The sequence below is a fragment of the Pelobates fuscus genome, chromosome 6, assembly GCF_036172605.1.
Source record: "Pelobates fuscus isolate aPelFus1 chromosome 6, aPelFus1.pri, whole genome shotgun sequence".
NCBI classification, from domain to species: Eukaryota; Metazoa; Chordata; class Amphibia; order Anura; family Pelobatidae; genus Pelobates; species Pelobates fuscus.
The window spans coordinates 172842698-172863950 of record NC_086322.1 but is presented as its reverse complement, the minus strand read 5'-3'; the positions used below and the strand labels follow the sequence as shown (position 1 = coordinate 172863950).

The 21253-nt window shown below is 37.4% G+C and overlaps 1 protein-coding gene across 1 annotated transcript in view; it reads right to left on the bottom strand.

The window, feature by feature from the left end:
• Nucleotides 1–1385: 1385 nt before the first annotated feature.
• EDNRA (endothelin receptor type A) overlaps nt 1386–21253 on the bottom strand; it is a 62352-nt gene continuing 42484 nt past the window's right edge. The window contains exons 4-9 of the mRNA XM_063458484.1: nt 20571–20769; nt 7741–7893; nt 6645–6778; nt 5079–5187; nt 1869–3246; nt 1386–1793 (exon numbers count right to left, since the gene is read on the bottom strand). Coding sequence (XP_063314554.1) covers nt 3109–3246; nt 5079–5187; nt 6645–6778; nt 7741–7893; nt 20571–20769 — 733 coding nt within the window. The 3' untranslated portion in view covers nt 1386–1793; nt 1869–3108. The remainder of the gene's footprint in view (nt 1794–1868; nt 3247–5078; nt 5188–6644; nt 6779–7740; nt 7894–20570; nt 20770–21253) is intronic.

Below are 21253 nucleotides of genomic sequence, written 5' to 3'. Positions count from 1 at the left end.
TTCTTATGATGAGAAAATGTTGAAACACTGATATGTTTATTTTAATTTTAGTGAACAACATGAATAAAATATACGTTTAGATATAGTTATAATAATAAAGAAACGTATATTTCTTTATTATTCAATGCTTATTCACTAGTAGTGAATTGAAACCCCAACTGCAATATGTAGGCTAGCAATATTCTCCTTGTAGTCACGACTTTGCTAATTTTAGTTATTTCTAGCATACAACTTGCAATTTGGTTTTCTATTCACTACAGTCCAGCATTAGCGAAAAAAAAACCATAGTAATAATTCACAAAAGTGACAAATGCAGCATCTTGATTTAATAATTGGTTTTGACATTTCATTACCCTCGAGAGTTTGTATTCTGATATTTACATATTTGGAGGGGAGGGGAGGGGAGGGGAAATGGTTCAGAAATATTCTAATAAATATAGTTTCTACATATCGTGTTATAGAGCACTGGCTAATGGTTGCATATATGGATATTCACATAAAGTAGATTACAAATTATATTTTTTGTATATATATATATTTATACATTATTAAACAATCTCTAAATTTGTTTTGTACATAACACTAAACTGCAGCACATCTGATTGAGTCTCACCCTCTTAAAGTCTGTATATATATATGTATACAATGGTACCCAATGCTTGGCACTCACCATCCCCCAGTTCACTTACCACAGTGCCCATCTCTATCATAAATAGCTATCCACAAATAAGGAGAGCACTGGTTGGGTTTTAAAAAACAAAAACAAAATGAAAAACAGAGTACTGCTTTATTAAAAAAAAAAAAAAAAAAGCCCAGTGTTAATAAAAAACAATCAATGTTGATCATTGATGTTAACACTGTGCTGTTTGAATAAGGAAGCTAAATGATTTTGATTCACAAACAAGATATTTGAGTCTAAAAATGCATATATTTTGTGTACATATTATTGGTGGATATGTGAATAGTTAAAAAATAAAGCAATGTATGCAATACGATTTTATTTTAATTATTAATTTGTTTTTTCCAAAAACAGCAGGTGATATTTTTTTTTTTTTTTTAGATATTGTGTGGTATTCCTAATCATTTAAATTTCAGACAGGCTCTTTCGTCATAGAACAGAAAAACCATAGTTGACATATAAATTAGGCATGACAAAAATAAGTTAAATATTCTGCTGATAGACATTTGGACCCTGGTGGCATATATAACACTGCTATGCAAAAATGCAACCAGAATGTAAAAATACTGTCGGTAATACAGTTGACTGGCTAAAATCTAGCATCTCGACAGCATGATATGTCATGCTGGTATTCCACCTGGAAATATATCCTTAAGTGCTCAAAGCCCTTCTTTCCCTCCCTCACAGTTAAAATGCATCCTTGGCATTTCTATGCAACAAGAAAGGAGTGTAGGAGCATGAGGGCTCATTTGAGACAGTAGAAAAATGTGTTTCTCCACTGGAAGAAGAGCAGTACTGGAGCATAGGAGATGGTACGCATTTTTCTATTTTTTTTTTTGCAATACAAAAGTAAACAGAAAAGTAATGTATACTTGGGATTGGTACGTAAATGGTAAATGTTTCCGATTGATATTGGTGGGTATCTGATGGTACCAATGGTGTCCTTTCACTAGTGTGAATTATAGTGAACTGAGAATTAATGTGGACAATGTAAGCCATAATAGCATCCCTTCCACCGCCCAAAAAAAAAAATCTATGTTTTAAATTTCTCTCACTTTGCTTTTTTTGGCCACAATTTTGCAAGTTGGTTCTTAACGCAACTATCCTTTAACCCCTTAAGGACCAAACTTCTGGAATAAAAGGGAATCATGACATGTCACACATGTCATGTGTCCTTAAGGGGTTAAACAGACACCCTTTTTTAAATGAAAAAAAAAAAGTCTTAAACATGTTCATGAAACAAGCTTATTACATGTCGTTGCAGCATCTGGCTCCTTTAAAAATATTGAATATGGAACCAATCTCACAGATTGTATCAAGCACGTTACATGCTTTAATGTACCAACAGTGTAAACATTCATAATTCAATACTTCAATAAGAAGAGTGTGTTTATATATTTCAAAAAAGCCCTATGTGCCATCTATTCTGTTACCTAAGGGATAGAACTATTGGATTTGCTCCCCTTTGAAGTAAGTTTCTTGTGTACTGTGGTAGTACTTTGCGCTTTATGCTTTTTTGTTATGATTAGACAGCTGTATAATTGGATCCACATACATAATAGAATAGGATCTTTATGTCTTAGAAAACATATCAAGATTTAACAAACATATTGTTTGGGAATGTCATATGCCATGAATACATTAGTGTAGTTTATTTTAATTTAAAAAATACTATGTATTTTATATATGTTATTATGAGCGATATATCTAAAAATGGCTTATTTTTTTCAGTTAATACTTTATTGTGCCTTATTGGCATGCGTTTTATCTACATAAAAGTAATGCTTCCAATAATGAAGTGCTATGAAATGCACATTTTATATCTAACATTTTTTCTGTCAAGGCAAAATGTTAGTACATCACATGCAACAATACAATTTCACATTCCTTTATACTCAATTTCCAAAAATATAATTTTAGAGAAATAGTGTTAAATAAGATTTTTTTTTTAAATGTTTATATGATAATGGAAAGACTGTTCTCTTTGGTTTACCCAAAATAGTTTTTTTTTACTGATATCAAGGATTGTAGAATAAAATCAATAATCTTGATGCAGTTAATTGACCTGCACTTGTGTTTTAGTCCATTACGTGAAACACAGAAATGAATAAAAGTGACCACGTGCCATTCTCACGGGTTCAACATGTCTTCATTCTCTGGAATGTTCGCAGAACACAATTGGTCCAGTTCTATAGAATGCTGGGTGTTAAAATTAAAGACTGTATTACAGCCAATAACAAAACAGGTCTGTCAGTCCGGATGGTCAATTAATCCCGCAAGACATCCTTTGAATTAGAATGGAGGATCAACCACCATTAAGAGATTTGTTTTCCTTGTTCGAAGAGACTCTTTATGGGTTATCTGTAGGAAATAGTCACTATTGATTGTATACGTTGTGGTTCATAATATTGGTATTATTCAACGGTTTGCTAGTTGAGGCTGTCCTTGTGGATGCTCCTGTCGGCAATGTAGTAATGTTGATCATGGTTCTTCCACTGGATACTGGTCACATTCATTGGAGCTGTGATTATGTGTGGCTTAGACTGACAGCAACAGCACAGGCAGGACTGGAAATGAAAGAAGATCATATTTTAGAAGATACACACATGTAATAAGTGTACAGCTGTCCAAACACACTGCCTCATTTCATAACTATATCAAAGATTCAACATGTGTAGCTTATTATTCACAATATTTTATTTATAAAGGCATTTCTGATACAAAGCCATTTGAAAACTAAATAAATAAGTACATAATCAAAGCAAAAAGTATCATTGATTTCTTAGGAGTCTTTCTTGTACCACATGTTGGATTTATTCCACCTCTTCATTTTTTTTTTGTATCAGAAAGATTATTGAGGACTTATTAAAGAGGTAGTATGCCTCTCAGGTTTAATCAATAAACTACACATTGTAGGGAATTCATTTACTGATCTGAAACAATTCACCAACTCTGCTGTTGTCCCAGCTTGGCTACTTTAGCCTCAAAAAAACAAATATGACTGTGACATACATTGACAAAGTTGGTGTAAAACATTTACAATCCTTATTTAAACTGGAGAGCTAAACACATTTTATAAAATAGTAGAATAAATGAAAATACAATCTAACAATATTTTATTGTTGATTTTGTAGCTTCAATGTCATTTTAAAATAGTCAATCTTTTCTATGGGAAATAAGGAGTATTCATATGCTTAGCATTCAATAAAGTAAGTTTAAACCCTTCACTTTGAGTGACTGCTTTATTTAAAAAAACAAAACAATAAAAATGTATATTCACTTAAGTGAGAATTTAAAGCGAATTTCAAATTTAAGGTCAGAATAGCTGAACTAGAACAGTTCTCTAAGTGAGCTTACATTTAAAATTCAACAAAGGATGAATAGCTAGCAGATAAACATAGGACGAAATGAAACAATATAATTTACAGATTACATTTTAGAGGTACTTAAAAATGAATTTTAAATAGTGTAAAATTAAACGATTTATTATTTTATATATAATTATTTATTATTTTTACTTTTTGCTTATTATTTAACCAAAAAGTTAATGATGTAACAGATTACGCTTTATATGTCTGTCATTATCTTGCAATATTTTAGGCTGAATATGAAATATTTGGGTAGAAGCACACATTTTTGAAAATATTTGAGATATTCAAAGATTGCATCACATAAAAGAGTAAACTTGACAAATAACCTGTTTATTGAATGTAGTTTTTCATAAATGTCACTGAAACATCTATAACTGGGCAAAATGGCAACACATAGTAAGTACAGTAGCCTGGGTAAAACCAGGAATCTGTACGACAGAGCAAACTGCTGCAGTCTGCAAAAGTCTTCTTTCTCCCTGGTTGCTATTCAGCAGCATTGTACTGTTGACCATTGTAGGTACCGGTACAGTCGGGAAAGGGTGTTCTTTCACAGACTCACTGTCTGATAGAGATGGCATTTTAGAAGAGGTGAATTTGAGCATGGGGTTTATTGTATACATTTTGTATTGGACTGTTTTGCAATGGAAGAAGGGACATATGGTACATACATACACAAGATTGGGGGTAGGGAGGCAGGTTATTATAAAATTAGAATTCCATGACCTGTAACCGTACATATTTTACTGAAACATCTTATATGATTACATCATATGTAGTGTAACTGAGATAATCTGAAAAATAAAAATTAAATTTCTCTTGAACTGGCCTTGACTGTCCTGTAGAAGTTCAAGGGCAATGATTTGTATAAAGACCTATTCTAGAACTAGGTGCTCAACCTAGGTGCTAAACGTGCTATTCTAGAACTAGGTGCTAAACGTACTACTTGTACTTTGCCCTAGATTATATTCAATTATGCCAATACATTTATCAAGTAGTTATTTTGCAGGTACTATATAAAGTTTTCTTACCTGGAAACAGTTTTTGAACTTCTTGCTCACAAAATAGAGAGCTATTGGATTTATGCACGAGTTTAATGCTGCAAGGTTAATACTGATGAAATCCATTACCAACAGAAAACTAAAAAACACACAAAAAAGAGAGAGCGCATTAACATGACATTCTATATTCCTTATTGTTAATTATGGTTTTTACAAACTTCAGAACTTTAAAGCTGTTAAGTTGTGAGGCTAGCGATGACATAGTAATCATATAAAATTAGAGTTGAATATTCACCTTATTTTCCTAAATTAATTTAATCTATACCTACTTATGGGCAGCACACGAAAAGTGTTGCCCTAGCGTATGCAGAATTCAGAAGCTGATTTATTAAATTAAATAATTAGTCAATGAGGAATCCTGCAGAATATACATTATATAAACTGCATGGCATTAGCATGTGCTGAAGTTACAATCCGTTTTCCTGGCACTGCAGGTCCCCTCTCCCTCCCACCCCCCAATCCCCGGTTGCTGAAGGGGTCAATACCCCTTCAGTGACTTACCTGAGGCAGTGACGATGTCCCACGTCGCTGCTTATTCCTCCGCCGCCGCTCCTCCCAGTTATTGTGTCGGCCGGTGGGCGAGACTGATCCCTCCCATGGCTGGGGAGACCTAATGCGCATGCGCGCCAATGCCGCGCATGCGCATTAGAGCTCCCCATAGGAAAGCATTGAAAATGCTTTTCAATGCTTTCCTATGGGGAAATGAGCGACACTGGAGGTCCTCACACAGCGTGAGACGTCCAGCGACGCTCTAGCACAGGTTTCCTGTGCTAGGGACACGGAAGTGCCCTCTAGTGGCTGTCTAGTAGACAGCCACTAGAGGTGGAGTTAACCCTGCAAGGTAATTATTGCAGTTTATAAAAAACTGCAATAATTACACTTGCAGGGTTAAGAGTAGTGGGAGTTGGCACCCACACCACTCCAATGGGCAGAAGTGGTCTGGGTGCCTGGAGTGTCCCTTTAACAAACAAAATCTACCTCTACTTGGAGGTAGTGTGTGTTACAGTATAGTGCCTATACATTGAGTGCGCTCAATGTGTAAAGTGGAATACCACTATCTCCACAATCAATTTTAAACAAAAACACAATATATGGTATAAAACTATATACCAATTAGTAGAGCGCTAATAAATAAATAAGTGAATAAACAAAATAACTTGTGCAGAGGTTGACTTACCCCATAAATAATGTATAATAACAAACTTGAAGGCACATATGAAAAGAAAAAGAAAAAAAAGAGGAAAAATATAAAGTGTAGATCGTCTTGAGAATAATAATTATTAGTAGATAAATAACTAGAACTACTCACATGGTATGGAGCCTATATAATATTGGCTCTGTAAAATGGACCTCTTTGCTTTAGGGCAGCAACACACCACTCACTCTATAGTGTCCCTTTAAGTTTAAGCAATATTCCTGAAATGTTAACTTTAAGTTTTTGATTGGCAGATTTATAAACAGTACATAAACAGTTCTTCAGTCTCACAGTCATGCTAATGTGAAATGTAATAATCTAAAAATGATTGAGTAAATTACCTAAGCAGCTCACATCGCCCAGAATCCATCTCATTGTATACAGTTTTCTTAATTATCCGACTCAAATGTAAAGGGAACCAGCAGAGGGCAAATATCACTACCAGGCAGAAAACAGTCTTTGCTACTTCACGCCGCTGTGTAAGAATATTATACAGAAATTAGTACTCTTACTTAGCAGAAAAAAACACATCTTACATTTTTGTTCCAACATCACATGTGGATTTTTTATGAACAGGCAGCATCCATTTAACCTTTATTTAACCCATTTGAATACATTGATGATATTGTACACATAGTGACAAATGTGAAACTACATAACCTGTAGTGCTTTGGAATTACAGTCTTTTTCCATTGTATTTTATTACATAATGTCCCAATTAACTAAAGGTATTAGAATGGGGTTCGTTTGCTAAAATGGTACTAGAAACTGGTGGTGTACCAATAATTCATTTTTACAGTTCGTCATCCTCTTACCCAGAAAACATGCTTTGTACCAAGTCACTTATACAAATTAACCCAATCTAATATTAAATGTATTAAACAGAACCAATCATTAAATTCATTTTGTGTTAAGTGCTTCAGAGTACATCAAGTTGTTTAATACTCCTGCTCTTTTTATAATGGTTTTATTAAATCTCACCATCAAGCGTTCATTGCAGCTGCACTCACATGAATGTTTTATTTGATTTCATTCATTAGTTTGGATGCTTGTACCCGGTCTGGTTTATATATCACAGCTATCATATTTTTTACAACTCTGTCAGTGGTTTGTAAACTTCTCCTCGGAGAACACAGCCGCAATCACAGTACATCATAGCCAAGTTTAATTAAGATGAAGTGGAGGACATTTATGAACAATATACAATGGTTGGTGTGCCAGTGCTGTGGTATTCTAGAAGAAGAATCTTAGGAGTCCTAGGGTACGCATGTTGCCAAATGGATAAGTTGTGAAAAGATTTACAGTGGCTAATTAGCACTAATCAAAAGAGACATATACTATTTATACAATTCATAATTCAACCAGAACTTTCCAAAACAATGATTGTTTTCAGTATGCAAGAGTATTATAAAGCATAAAGCAACGACAACACTGTACCTGTTTCAGGTGTTCACTGAGAGCTATCCTGAGGCTTCCTTTTCTCTGATGTAACATTTCACAAGTCATTAGGGTGTAGAACACCCCTGTACATGCCAGAGGTACACAGAAATAAAAGCCAAATAGCCACCAATCCTTAGCATCTTTGTAGAACTGTAGGAAAAAAGAAATGTATATATATATATATATATATATATATATATATAGATTGTAAGATCTTGTCCAAATTTGTAATATTTTATCTTGTTTGTTGTTAATGTCTCCTTAATAATATTGTAAACCGGTGTGGAATAGGGTTTTATATAGTTTGTCGCTATATAGACGCCAATAATAATAATAATAATAATAATAATAATAATAATATATATATATTTTTATAATTGTTTGCATAAGTGACTTAAATATATTTTTAAAATACAGTCTAAGGTATAGAAAGACTGACACACATATTGCTTATAACGACAATGTTTGGCGTTAGTGTTATTTATATTATCTACAGTGCAATACATCAAGTATACATCTTGGGTTAGCATGTGCTTGGTAAACAAAGAATACTAAAATGAAGGTAAAATGACTGAAAAATAAATGGAACATGATCATGCTGACATTATGTTAATGCTGATTTGTGTTGTTTACAAAAAGGTTCTAAAATATTCAGATCTGAGTTGCACCACCAGTTCATAAGCAACATTATATCTATAGTTTGTAATGTATTTTCTACCTAATTACATCCATCTATACATTTCCATTGAGATTTTCTCCTTGACCATGAATGCTTACTGGTAGGTTAACAGTGTGATTAAGATTGTCGACATTGATGGCACTCAACAGGGACCAAACTAAGTCCTTCAAGTGACTGATGCAGTGACAGAGGTCAAAAGGTCAGTTGGTGCTTAATCAAGTCAAAGAGGTTTGTCATTTAAGCTCCTTAGTATCCTCCTTGAACACAGTGATTTAGATCTCCAGGGAACCTCGCAGAAATTCCCTGTAGGCACGCAAACTGTATTTCACAGAAAAAAATGCTGAATTGTAACTTCTCACTTCTAATAGGATTAATTACTACTTTTCTGTCAATATAAGTGTTTGTTTCAAGATGTTCCTATAGAACCAAACAAATGTGACTAAACAAAAACCCAGTGGAGTAACATAAGGCCTTCCATTGTAGAGAAAGGAGCAATATTTTAGTATACCATTCTGTGATACACTGTATAAAATATAACAAGGAGCAAAGTAGAATTTGTTCCCACCCACCATGCGCCGTGAATTAAGCCATGTAAACATTAGAATTAAATACAAGCTCTTCCCAAATAGACAACCTCCACATGGCAGGCAGTTCACTTCTTCATCTCAAGAATAATTAAAGGGACACTGTAGGCACCCAGATCACTACAGCTAATTGAAGTGGTCTGGGTGCTGTGACCCTTTTGCACTTAGTGTTGCAATGTAAAACATTGCCGTTCCAGAGAACTGCAATGTTTACATTGCATCTCTAAGTCTGCCCTCTGTGGCTGTCTACCAAACAGTCACTAGAGGGCTTTCGGAATTCAAACATACTTTTGGTCCGTTATCTGACGTTAGACGTCCTCACTGACCTCCAGCGTCAGATTTGCCCTATAGGAAAGCATTGAATAATGCATTCCTATGGGAAGGTTTAATGCACGGTTGACGTCGGCGGGGGAGGCTTATTTTGCTTGAAATCACCATAAACTCAGGGGAGGTGTTTTTAATATTTTTAGAATTAATTTTTTTCATTGGTTTATTGAGTCCTTTTTGGTGTTATGTTCACTAGGTCCTTAACAGTGTAGTTATACAGACACTCCTCCCTTACCGACCGGGTTCCGTTCTTACGACTCGGTCGTAAAACGAATTGGTCGGTAAGTGAGGATGCAGTACAGAGCATGCGCACCAGTGCAGGTCTATGTTTGGGGAAATTTCCCCGAACATAGACAAACACAGCTGAGCAGGGAATCCCTCAAATCTATGTTCGGAGAACGTTCCACGAACATAGATTAGATGGCTTCCCTGCTCTGGTGCGTTTTTCTATTTTCAGGGAAATTTCCCCAGAAATAGATTAAAGGGTGTGCTTGTCTATGTTCAGGGAAAATTACCCGAATGTAGACATACACACCAGAGCAGGGAATCCCTCAAATCTATGTTTGGGGAAATTTCCCAGAACATAGAAAAACGCACCAGAGCAGGGAATCCTTCAAATCTATGCTCGGGGAAAATTCCCAGAACATAGACTAGCTCTCTAAAGTGGGGAATCCCTTAAACCCCACCCTAGAGTGTTGGTCGTAAGTGAGGGCAGTCGTAAAACTGGTAGGTCGCAAAGTGAGGACCACCTGTACCTTCATTGGAAGGATTGTGATTGTGTAAGATTGCATGTTAAACATAAGGCACAGGGCCCTTTCCCCTAAACTAATAATAATGGTAAAACTCCTGTCAAAAAGTTTAGGAATGATGAGATGGGGATTGCTTTGGCATAGTTAAGAGCTCTAAAAGCTGCTAGCGAGTACTTAATTCAAAATATAGATTGGGATTTATCGTACATTCTAATTTCATTCTATAACTGAAATCATTAAAAAGGTTTAAGCCGAATGGTGATTAAATAACATTAACATATAATCATATGCACGTGCATCAAGAGACCGTGGAAAACTTAGTTAAAGCTCCAGAATGCTGGAAACGTTTGCCTATCCATACTGACTGTTGATGAGTGTGTTGTGTATGTCTACATAAAGGTCTTCGAAGAGGGACTGTGATTTCACTAGACTGAAAATAAGCGCGAGATCCAAGTTCTGTGTACAAACAGGATTCTAGGAGAATCTGAACTTTTTAGAATGAACTTTATTTCCAAACACTCATTAAACACTCTTGAGAGACACTGACAAACCAATATTATGCTTACCATACTCTCAAGAGCGTTTACTCACAGGGAGAATTTCTATCTCAGTGGACAAGCAAAGAACAAAGATATAATGTCACAGAACTCAAAGTATATTTCACTTTTTGCCAACAATAATTTTACATTTCATCCATAGCATCCATTTCCAGGCGGCTGTCAATAAAAAATAATAATAATAAAGTCATAAATGAGTATGTGATTATACAGTAAAGAGAGCACTGTACATTGTAAGCTAGTGGACTCAAAAGAGGTTACTATAGACATCTTGGGAGGGCTTACTTGTGAAGGAGAAGGGATTATCGGAGTATGTGTTGAAGCCAGATGAGTTGTACCAAGAGTGCTTGATTAGGAGGAGGTTGGCGCTCAGGAAGGGGTTGGCTTATAGGGGGCCATGAAACATATTTGTAAAGACATAGGGATGGTGACTGTGTGTAATTATTTCAGTATTATGACAAGAACGAGACATCTTCACTGCATTTGAGAATCTTAATATTTCTCGGCAGTCAGATGCATATAACAAAATTTTTAATTAAAAGTAAAACGTTATTAAATACATTACCGATTTTAGACTTGATTTAATATTTTGGAACAAGCTTTTCAAATTTAAGATATTTGTATAACCTTTTAAAATGTTTTATATTCTGAAGAAAAATAATAATAATCATTATATATTTTGATAATTATATTTTTACATTATACATTTTTTCTAAATTAACATTTTGAAAAAAGAATGTTAGAAAGTTTAAAAAAAATGGAATCAATTGAAAAGCTAATGCAAAAATATTAAATCGAGGCCTTTGTTGTAAATACGAGGGCAAGTGCAAGGTTGTCAGCAAGCAAAGGATGTAAAAAAGATGGGGATGGGAAAGGGGCCCGGATAGACATTTGTGGCCTGAAGAGAACACATTTCCCTGTACAAACCTACTTTGTCTGTAAAGTTTTTGGGTAAGCCAATATTTGCAGACTTTTCTATTGGTGGACAAGTATTGTAGTTTCTTCCAAGAATTCAAACATATAGCTATAATAGTATAAAATGTTAGTTTGAGTTGTTAACCTTTTACAATTAAACTGCACTGGAAATAAAAACTAACATACTTGCAGATCCACACAGCCTCCATAACTTAAACAAATATGTCTGTGTGGAGACTGGAGAGCCTGTGACTGATTAACTATGGGCAATGAACCGAGTGTCCCACTCATCTTACATCAGGGCTTCACTGAAAAGAAAGAAAAGTGCTTTTGTTTTTCAAACAGGTCCAGATGGAAACAGTTTTCAGCAGGAAGTGTGCATTTAAAACAAGTTTCCTTGTGGAGTACGATTCTCCTTATGATCTATCAAAGATTTCTGAGAGTTAGCTCCCATTTTCCTGCTTTTTTTAAGTATTAGTTCCATGAAACTGATCAGGATCTACATTTCTGGGTATTTCAGTATTTTATGTGAACAAAGGCCAGAAAACATAAAATGTTCAAACTTTATTAGTATGTGAGTTTGTGCAGTTTTTTTGAGACTTTATCGGTTTGTTTATATGATAACTCGGGTCCATTAACTGCTGCCTTTCAAGGAATGTACTATGCATGTAACTGGCTGTATGTAAAAGTCCAAGCAGGGCAACATGCCTTGTGTGAGTGTATATCCGTTGTTTTTTTATAATAGTTAAATAGATACATAAAATAGCATACAATGGTCACCAAGACCAAGATATCATGGTTTTGTTTACCAATATTAATTTGTGCATAATAATGGCTGCAGTGATTCTATTTTCTGAACGGAAGTCTTTCATGGCTAACAGCAGCCTATAATTTCTGTTTGGTGCATGATTATACCAAAGGAATAAAATACATTGCATACAACAGTAGCTAGCATTCATTCACATATGATAGCATACCAAGTAGTTTAGATGAACCACCATTCATTCAACTACATGTAGGCTTTTTAGAAGCATCACAACATAAATGACAAGGTCTAACAAAATAGCAAGCTTATAATTTGTAACATGAAAGAGAACATTGGAGTACAGGGGGGAGAACGGCACCCAACTCAACACATGATATATCTGTTTGTGGTCGGGAATAATAAGAATTGAGTTATACCAGTCGTTGCATGTCAGTTGAGGTGTGAAACCGATGAACGGGGTATGCCTAAAAAAGAGGGCATGAGTATCAAAAGGGAGAGGTGGGTGGGTTCCAAACTTGGGCGGAAGTCAGGAGGGAGCTGGGAGGAGGGAGTGTATGTAGGCAGATAATAAACCCTCTCCCACAACTACAGGCATTCTGCCTTAACATATGTCTTATTTTATCAAGTCAAAGTACATATGGAGCAGACCTTACTTTGAAACATTGATATTCACGAAGATGTGTGTGAATTAAATGACGTCAGATATGACGTACTGCCAGAAACCTTATAGGTAACTTATGAAATCCAGGGTAATTCTTTGAAACTATCTATATATATATATATATATATAGATATATATACACACATACACATATATATATATATATATATATATATATATATATATATATATATATATATATATATATGTGTGTATATACCACACAGGGGAGCATTCATGGATAGTTTCCCGCCTAGTTCGACTCACGAACGAGGACCACCAAAGAGCCCCATTAGTACGTTCACACCAATTAATCAGAACATTTGCACTCGCAACATAGGTGCGAAACCGCAAGGGAAGTAATTAATGAGTGCTTCCCTGGGTGTCCGTTGCTTGTATAGAACGCCAGCCAGAGGGAGCATTCATACCCCGAAAGGAGGTGCTTCCCTTGTCTGAGTTTCACACCAAGACCTCGCGAAGGAGCCTAGTCGATCGAGAGACCGAGGCAAGGGTCCCTGAGATTGGTGTGGGCACTTTTGGGGCACTGGCGAGTTTGATGGGCTCTCATTAGCCGGAGGGACAAATAGACTAGCTCTTTTCCTGCAGGCTGGCTTTTCTGTGCCTGGGAGACAAAGGGACAGTCCCTTTTTACCGCTCCTAGACCCCCAGACATAGAGGCACTTGGGAACCCTTGGTGTGGGGAACCCTGGGGCTTTAGTGACGGGCTTTGGGGACAAAGGAAACTGAGTCCCTTACCACGCTGGGACCCCAGGGAGGGGGAGTATCTTGAAGTGGGACCTTGTATATATGTATGTGGTCAACCCCTTGCACGGGGTTATGCATAAAAGCCATGCGTGGCCAATAAAATTGTGTTTTACATCCAGGACCGTGTGTCGTCCGGTTACTGGGGGGGAAGGGGGGAGGATGGGTCTCTTTGCACTGTAATGGTTCCTCACTGGCTGAAGGAATATAATATGCAGAGGTAATCGGTCGGGTTACCCATGTTCCGCTACAGTTCTCTCACATATTGAGGCATATTTGTAGGAATTCCTCTTAGCTGTGGTTTAGCACTTTACATATAAAATGTGCTACACATGCATGACATTTCATGTGCAACGATGAAGGATGCGCAACAAATGCAGAACACGCCCTACCAGTCATTAACACACATGTTCCAGGGGGCTCAATGGTAATGTGAGACCTCCCTCCAGCAGTAATGAAACTAATAAAAAAGTAATGATGACTAGACTGACTCTGACAAAAGTAATCCACCAGAAATTTCCAGTCCAAATAACAAAACTGTTTGTATAGCCATTACTAAATGTTTCAACTCACAGGCAAGGCAAGCTGTTGTAAGGCTGCTGGCTCAGCTTCCAGTTCGCCTTCCTTGTGCATCAACAAAATCTATGAACCCTTCCTTCAATGCCCTGAGCCAATACAAAAACATGCCTCTATTCATGGGCAATAACTTCCGACACTCACGTGGCAAATTAATTGGTGACTTACATATTCCTTCTTAAAGCAATCTAGGTATTTGCAAAATCTGCTGAAGCAATGTATATTTCACAAATGTCCTCTTTCTTTAACATGCTGCTCACTGTTTCTTCAGACATCCACTAAGCATGTGAGAGAAGAGACAGCAGAATTGTAACTGTCACATATACATACAGCATACTTTATTCTTATTGTACATGTGTAAGTGTACCTTTTTGTTTTTTTAAATAGTAGTAAATTGGTAAACTGGCATTATTAAATTGTTTACTTTTGTTTGTTTTTTGCAACAAAGCTGGTGGGCACTGTCTTAAATGTTCCTTTAGACATGCCTTTACTGCAGGAAAGTATACTAGCATGTAGTAAGGACAATCCTCAGGGGAGGCAAGTGAAACAATACATATATTTAGAAGACACTGCACCATAAAAAGAAATATATATAAGTAATGGCACATTTTATCTAAACTACTTAATATGTTGAATATTTACTATTAAGTGCAGAAAGGGCATATGGAAATGGTACAGAAGGTAGAGGGGGGGGGGGCAGAAGTTATAAATTATTTAGGTCTTCATATAAATTTACAATGCACAAGACAGAACAACAATACTCTATAACAATGTGTGGTGTAAATATGTGTATATTTCCCAGCCCCACAGTGTGCACGAGTAACACCAAGCCCAATAATAATATGCAGTATGCAGATGAACAGCCAGCAATACTCTGAGTAATGTGGAATGTGTATAAGTGTATTGCACTGTACCACAGCCATGGCAAGTGTATACATGATTGTGTAGGAGTGAATTCCAGAGTCCGATACAACACTAATACGTGATCATGTTTGAGGCGAATACAGCAATAAAACACACATTAAGAGGTCATGCTGATTAATTCTTTACAGCTCACTAGAGAATATGCAATATGTGCATTTTAGTGCTATACAGATTTATAAACAATATACAGGCATTTCTCACTTTATGAACTCCCGCTATATACTCCTGCCTTTATGATTTTTTTCCTGGATGTGCTGCCATTTTGTTTCACTGTCATTATGTGTCAGCGGTCCACGGATCTGGATCAAGGAGCATGCTTTGGAGCACAAACAAGAAGAGCAGAAGAAAAATTTGTGGCCAAGAGTAGACAAGAAGAGAGAAGAGGATCAGGAACACAGTTCCTGAAGATAAAGGGAAGTCTAAAAAACGGGTTTAGACTGTACTGTTGTCTTTCTGCACTTTCATAGACATACCTGTAATATTATTGCACTGTGTACTATTAAGTAGAGATTTGACTTGCTTTGTCTGTGTGTGTCTGACATTGCTGTGTGTGTGTGCGTGTGTGTTTGCTTGCCACTGTGCCATGTTTTGGCAGGCAGCATCAGTGAGGAGCAGGGCTGAAAAACTTAAAGAAAGGGGAGAAGGAAGAGCGACTGAGAGCTGTAAAAAGAGTAAAAGAAAAGTGCTAAAAAGGAGACGCAAGCTTGAAAGTAAGAGAGGAGAAGGAGGAGTGTTTGAGAGAGTTGTAAAAAATAAAAGAAGGAAAAGAAAAGTGATAAAGTAGAGGGGGAAGTTGATAAAGAAGAAAGTGAATAAGTAGGAGGGCTTAAGAGAGGTGTAAAAAGAAGGCTGTGCGGTGCCCCTATTCAACAAGTGCAGCATGTCTCTTCATTGAGGACGATGATGATTGAGGATGATTTGATGAAGATTTCACCATGGTATGTATTTCTTTAACATTCCTACAACAATATATATATATATATGAACAAAAAAAGCCAGCACTCTGGGTCTTGTAAAAACTTCTTAGATTTATTCCAGCAATAAGTCAACGTTTCAGTTCATATTAGAACCTTCCTCAGGACATAAATTAACACTCACAATATTGACTATATAAGAGAAATAACACACTCACCCATATTGTGAGTGTTAATTTATGTCGTGAGGAAGGTTCTAATATGAACTGAAACGTTGACTTATTGCTGGAATAAATCTAAGAAGTTTTTACAAGACCCAGAGTGCTGGCTTTTTTTGTTCATCTATTTATTGTGCAGCCTAGCTGCAAGAGGAAAGCTGGAGTGCAAAACTGTTTGGTATTGTATATATATATATATATATATTCTTTTCTATCTTCTATGCTCCATCCAAATAAATTATAGTACCCTTTGGGTTTGGCTGTGGATCGTTCTCGAGTACATAGAACAAAATGTAAAATGTTCTGTCTTACGGCAACTTAGTGTCAGGATTACAGTATGATCCAGCACGTAGAATTGTGTAACACAGAGGACTGATAGGTAACGTATACCAGACCTTAGAATGGCCGGACTAACCTACCAAAGCATAGTCAGGAATAGCCGAGGTCAAGGGATACAGAAAGAGACACAACGATAAGGAAAAACAAGGGGTCAGGGATGCCAGAAAACAGGGAAGTCAAAATCAATGCCAAAGTCAAATAACCAGAATAACCAGAATCAATAACGTGCTCTCGGACAACCACAAGGGAAACCACGACAGGGCACTGAGCAGGATGAGAACTGGGCCTAAATACCCCTCCTCTGATTAATCAGCCATTGACCCCAAAGGCAGTTACCAGGTTCCCATTTGCATTATTGCTGCTCAGCACAAACCCTCCTGTGGATTTGATTGCTGCTTGGCACAACTTTTCCTGTCAGGACAGTAATATTGTTCAGCACAACTTTTCCTGTCTGAACAGTAAATTCCATTAATCACATTTTATAAGCGGATGAATACGTGACACTTAGCAATGTTATTTTATAAAAAAAACACTTTTATTTGGATTTGTATAAAATTGAGGCTGATTGTCAGCAAGAGGTAAGTACAACAGTCACTTTGTAACGTGAGTACACTGGATGAACAAACATTTTTACATATGTGGGAACAAACCCAATGTTGAGGTATGGTTCTTTCCATTAACGACTAAAAGATAATATAAACATGAACATAAGATGCAGCCTAGCAAAATAACAACAAAAATATCAATATTTAATCTAGATTTCTGAGAAATTCTTAAATATTTATACTTGTTTACTATTATGTTTGTCTTATGAAGAAGCTAATTGTAATCACCATAGAAAACAAGCTAATAGCTGATGAATCCTGACTGAAGTCTATGGCAGCTGGGGTCAATGATACATCAGATCCTTAAACGAATGGCCATTGACAAATACATCATGCTGGTGAGAACAAACATCATTATTGAAGGCAATGCTTGCTAAGGATGATGGGAGCTCCACCCAAACTTATTTGAGCAGGGCCATTATCAACAAATGTTTGCCTCGATGTTACCATTTTGTTTCCATACTATGTTTTGGTAATTCTTCCCACTTATAAATGAAAATAATTGCAGTTAAATCAAATCAACTGTAGCGTCAGAGCCAGGGCCGGATTAACATAGGGGCTTTTTTTTTTACACACTACTCTTAGGTTTGCCACCTGACTGGTATTTTAAGGCACAGACGCTATTTGAGGCTGCCTGGCCGTGACGGCATTGCAGTAATACCGGCAATACAAATGCAAATATTTTTCTCAGTATAAACAGAGATTACTCTGCAATACCAGCACTGGCCAGTAGGGGTCACTGTGTATGGATAGAGGCAGGGATAGGAAGTTACAGCATCTTCCTGCCTTTCTCTACTCACTGATCTGCGGGGGAGCAGCTACACAGCAAAGAGAGTCCAGTCAGCAGCTCCCAGCCTGCAGAGACAGCCTACAGCTCAGGTATGTGAGGGATGGGGGGAAAGGCAGCAGGGAGACATAGGGACACTGAGACACTAAGGGGAAACTGGGAGACGTGGGGGACACTAAGACACTTGGGGATGCTTGGAAACATGGGGACACTGTGAGACATGGGGAACGCTGAGACACATGGGGATGCTGTGAGACATAGGGAGACACATTGGGACACAGTGTCTCCATGTCTCCTAGTGTCCCCATGTCTCCCAGCCAGTGTCTCCACGTCTCCCAGTGTCCCCATGTCTCCCAGTGTCCCCCATGTCTCCCAGTGTCCACATGTCTCCCAGCCAGTGTCCCCATGTCTCCCAGTGTCCCTATGTCTCCCAGCCAGTGTCCCTAGTGTGTCAGTGTCCCCACTTTTTCCCAGTGTCTGTGTCCCTAGTGTCCCCATGTCTCCCAGTGTCCCCAAATGTCTCAGTGGCCCCATGTCTATGTCTACAAGTACCCCCATGTGTCTGTGTCCCCATGTCTCAAAGTCTCCTAGTCTCCTATTGTCTGTGTTCCCATGTCTCTCAGAGACCCTAGTGTCAGTTTCCCCAAATGTCTGTGTCCCCATGTCTCCCAGGGTCTGTGTCCCCATGTCTCTGTGTCCCTGGTGTCTATGACCCCATGTCTCCCAGTGTCAGCAAATGTCTGTGTCCCCATGTCTCCCAGTGTCCCCATGTCTGTATCCACAAGTGCCCCCATGTCTCCCAGTGTCCCCAAGTGTCTCAGTGCTCCCATGTCTGCCAGTGTCCCCAAGTGTCTTAGTGTCCCAGGGTCTCTCAGTGTCCCCATGTCTCACTGTGTCCCCATGTCTCTCAGTGTCCCCTAGTATCCTAGTGACATGGGACACACAGACATGGGGACACTGGGAGAAATGAGGACACAGACACTGGGAGACTAGGGGACTGGGCGACATGGGGACACTGACACTGCGATACATGTGATGCCAGGCTGGCCTTCCAATTCTTTGGACCGACATGCCCCCTTTTTGGGCATGTCCGCCCCTTTTGGCAGTTCTGGTCACGTGATTTGCGTCAGTGGTCCACCCTTTTACCCCCCCATTGACTTCCGGCTTCACTGGACACTACTGTTAGGGGGTATGGATTTACTTGAAAGATGAAAGCATAAATTAGAGAGAGATTAGCATAGAGTATGTGTTTTCTTATAGCTGCATCCTTTGAGTTTCCCTCTAGCACCATCTCCATCAGATACATGACGCTTTAGAGGTATGACTGTTTTGGTGTTTTTGGTCGGTAAGATTCTGTAATTAGGCCCCATTATAATTGTCAGCACCAGGCCCACTGGGCTCTTAATCTGGCCCTGGTCAGAGCATGTCTGCCATTGGTTTTAGGGAATAAGGTAAACGGTAGTTGTGTAATATTATTTATGAGTTATACAGAGTAAAAACTGTCTTATACTTAAGTAAAACTGTCCTTTTCAATGTAAAAGGATTTTGTAAGCTCATGGATAGGATTGTTAAATACTGTATTTTAGGTTTTAAATAGGTGAAATTGTTGAGAATAGACAGCTATGAGTTAAGAAGTCTGTCTGTACACATAACCAGGTATCAATGGGAAACAGGAAAATTCCAAATTAAAATACATTTACTTCTAATTATTAAAAAAAAAGTAATGACTATGTTTTTATGATGGAAATCACTACGCAAACTATATTAAACGGTAACATGCATTGATAAAAATAAAGCTTCAAATGCAACCCTGTTCCTTTATTTTAGAAATCAAACAGGCTTTAATGTGACAGAAGTAGGTGATTCATTGTTCATCTGCCTAACTAATTCACAACATGAATTTTATTGTCATCACTGCAGCGTAAAATTTTCTTTTCAACTTTTAGCTCTTTAATCCTACTTTGTTTTAAGTCTCAAGCAATAAATTGAACTTGAAAGTAACTTCTAAATTGGCTTATTGTTAGTGGGCTGACTGTTAAGCTGCAGAACATCATAGAGAAGAACAAAATGTATATGGTCCACAGACCAGCAATGCCATTGATCCAGTCTTGTACTGATGTTTCATTTTATTTGTCATTATAAAGGGCACATTTGTAGGATCAAAAGGACACTTAGTTATTTGTTGTCTGTGACTCCTTCCGTTGTGTTTTGTTCTCATGCTTCATGTCACATATGATGAGTGACATAATTCTACTAGATTTATGTAAGTAACAAGGCCTAAGTGCATTGTGACAATAAACACAAGCTGAGTGTTTAAAAGATTTTTTTTTCTATTTTAAATTTAACAGTGTCATCACTAAACAAGTGCTTGTTACTAAATTGCAATTACTGATCGTATATATACTTTGGAAGGGATGATCAGATCAGGTATAAATATGTATAGGCATATCATGTAGTAACTTACCTCCATAAAACTAGATGTCGCGTTGAACATACAAGTTCGGATATGTTCACCACGGTACTCGAATGGTATCATGACAAACCCAATTGCTTCCGGCACTGCCAGGACAAAGGAAAGCACCCAAATGGAGATTATCTCGATGGCTGTGATAAGAGGAATTCCATTACCTTGGACACGGCTCCAAGATGCCACTGCTCTGTACCTAGAAATTAGAGATATCACTGTAAGCAGGATAGAATAGACAAATCAAGATGCCAGAGCTTTAAATTTAATTCCCCCTTCCCTTTTACCCGTCTGATGCTGACTTTATAGTATACTCTTATTTGAGGAAAACGTTAAGCAGTACAATCTGTGCAGTGATAATGCAACAAGGACTCTTATAGTACTAACACCAAATAGTTTCCAGGCATCCAAAGCTTGGCTTCTTTGCTGTTCAGATAAAGTGAAACTTCCCTTCTGCATTTTCTGTGCAAAACAATCAGCCATGATCAGGAAGGAGCCAACAGGGCGCAGTTTCTTTTGATACCATCTGTATATGTGGCCAAACTTACCCTTTCCCTTTCCACATCTGTTTCATGTGGCCACCATTTTACCACTAAAAACTAGCTGATGATCGTAGGGAATGAAATCCAAAAAGATGTAGGGAAATGTCATTAATGATGATGATTACAATTGTAATATAAAAT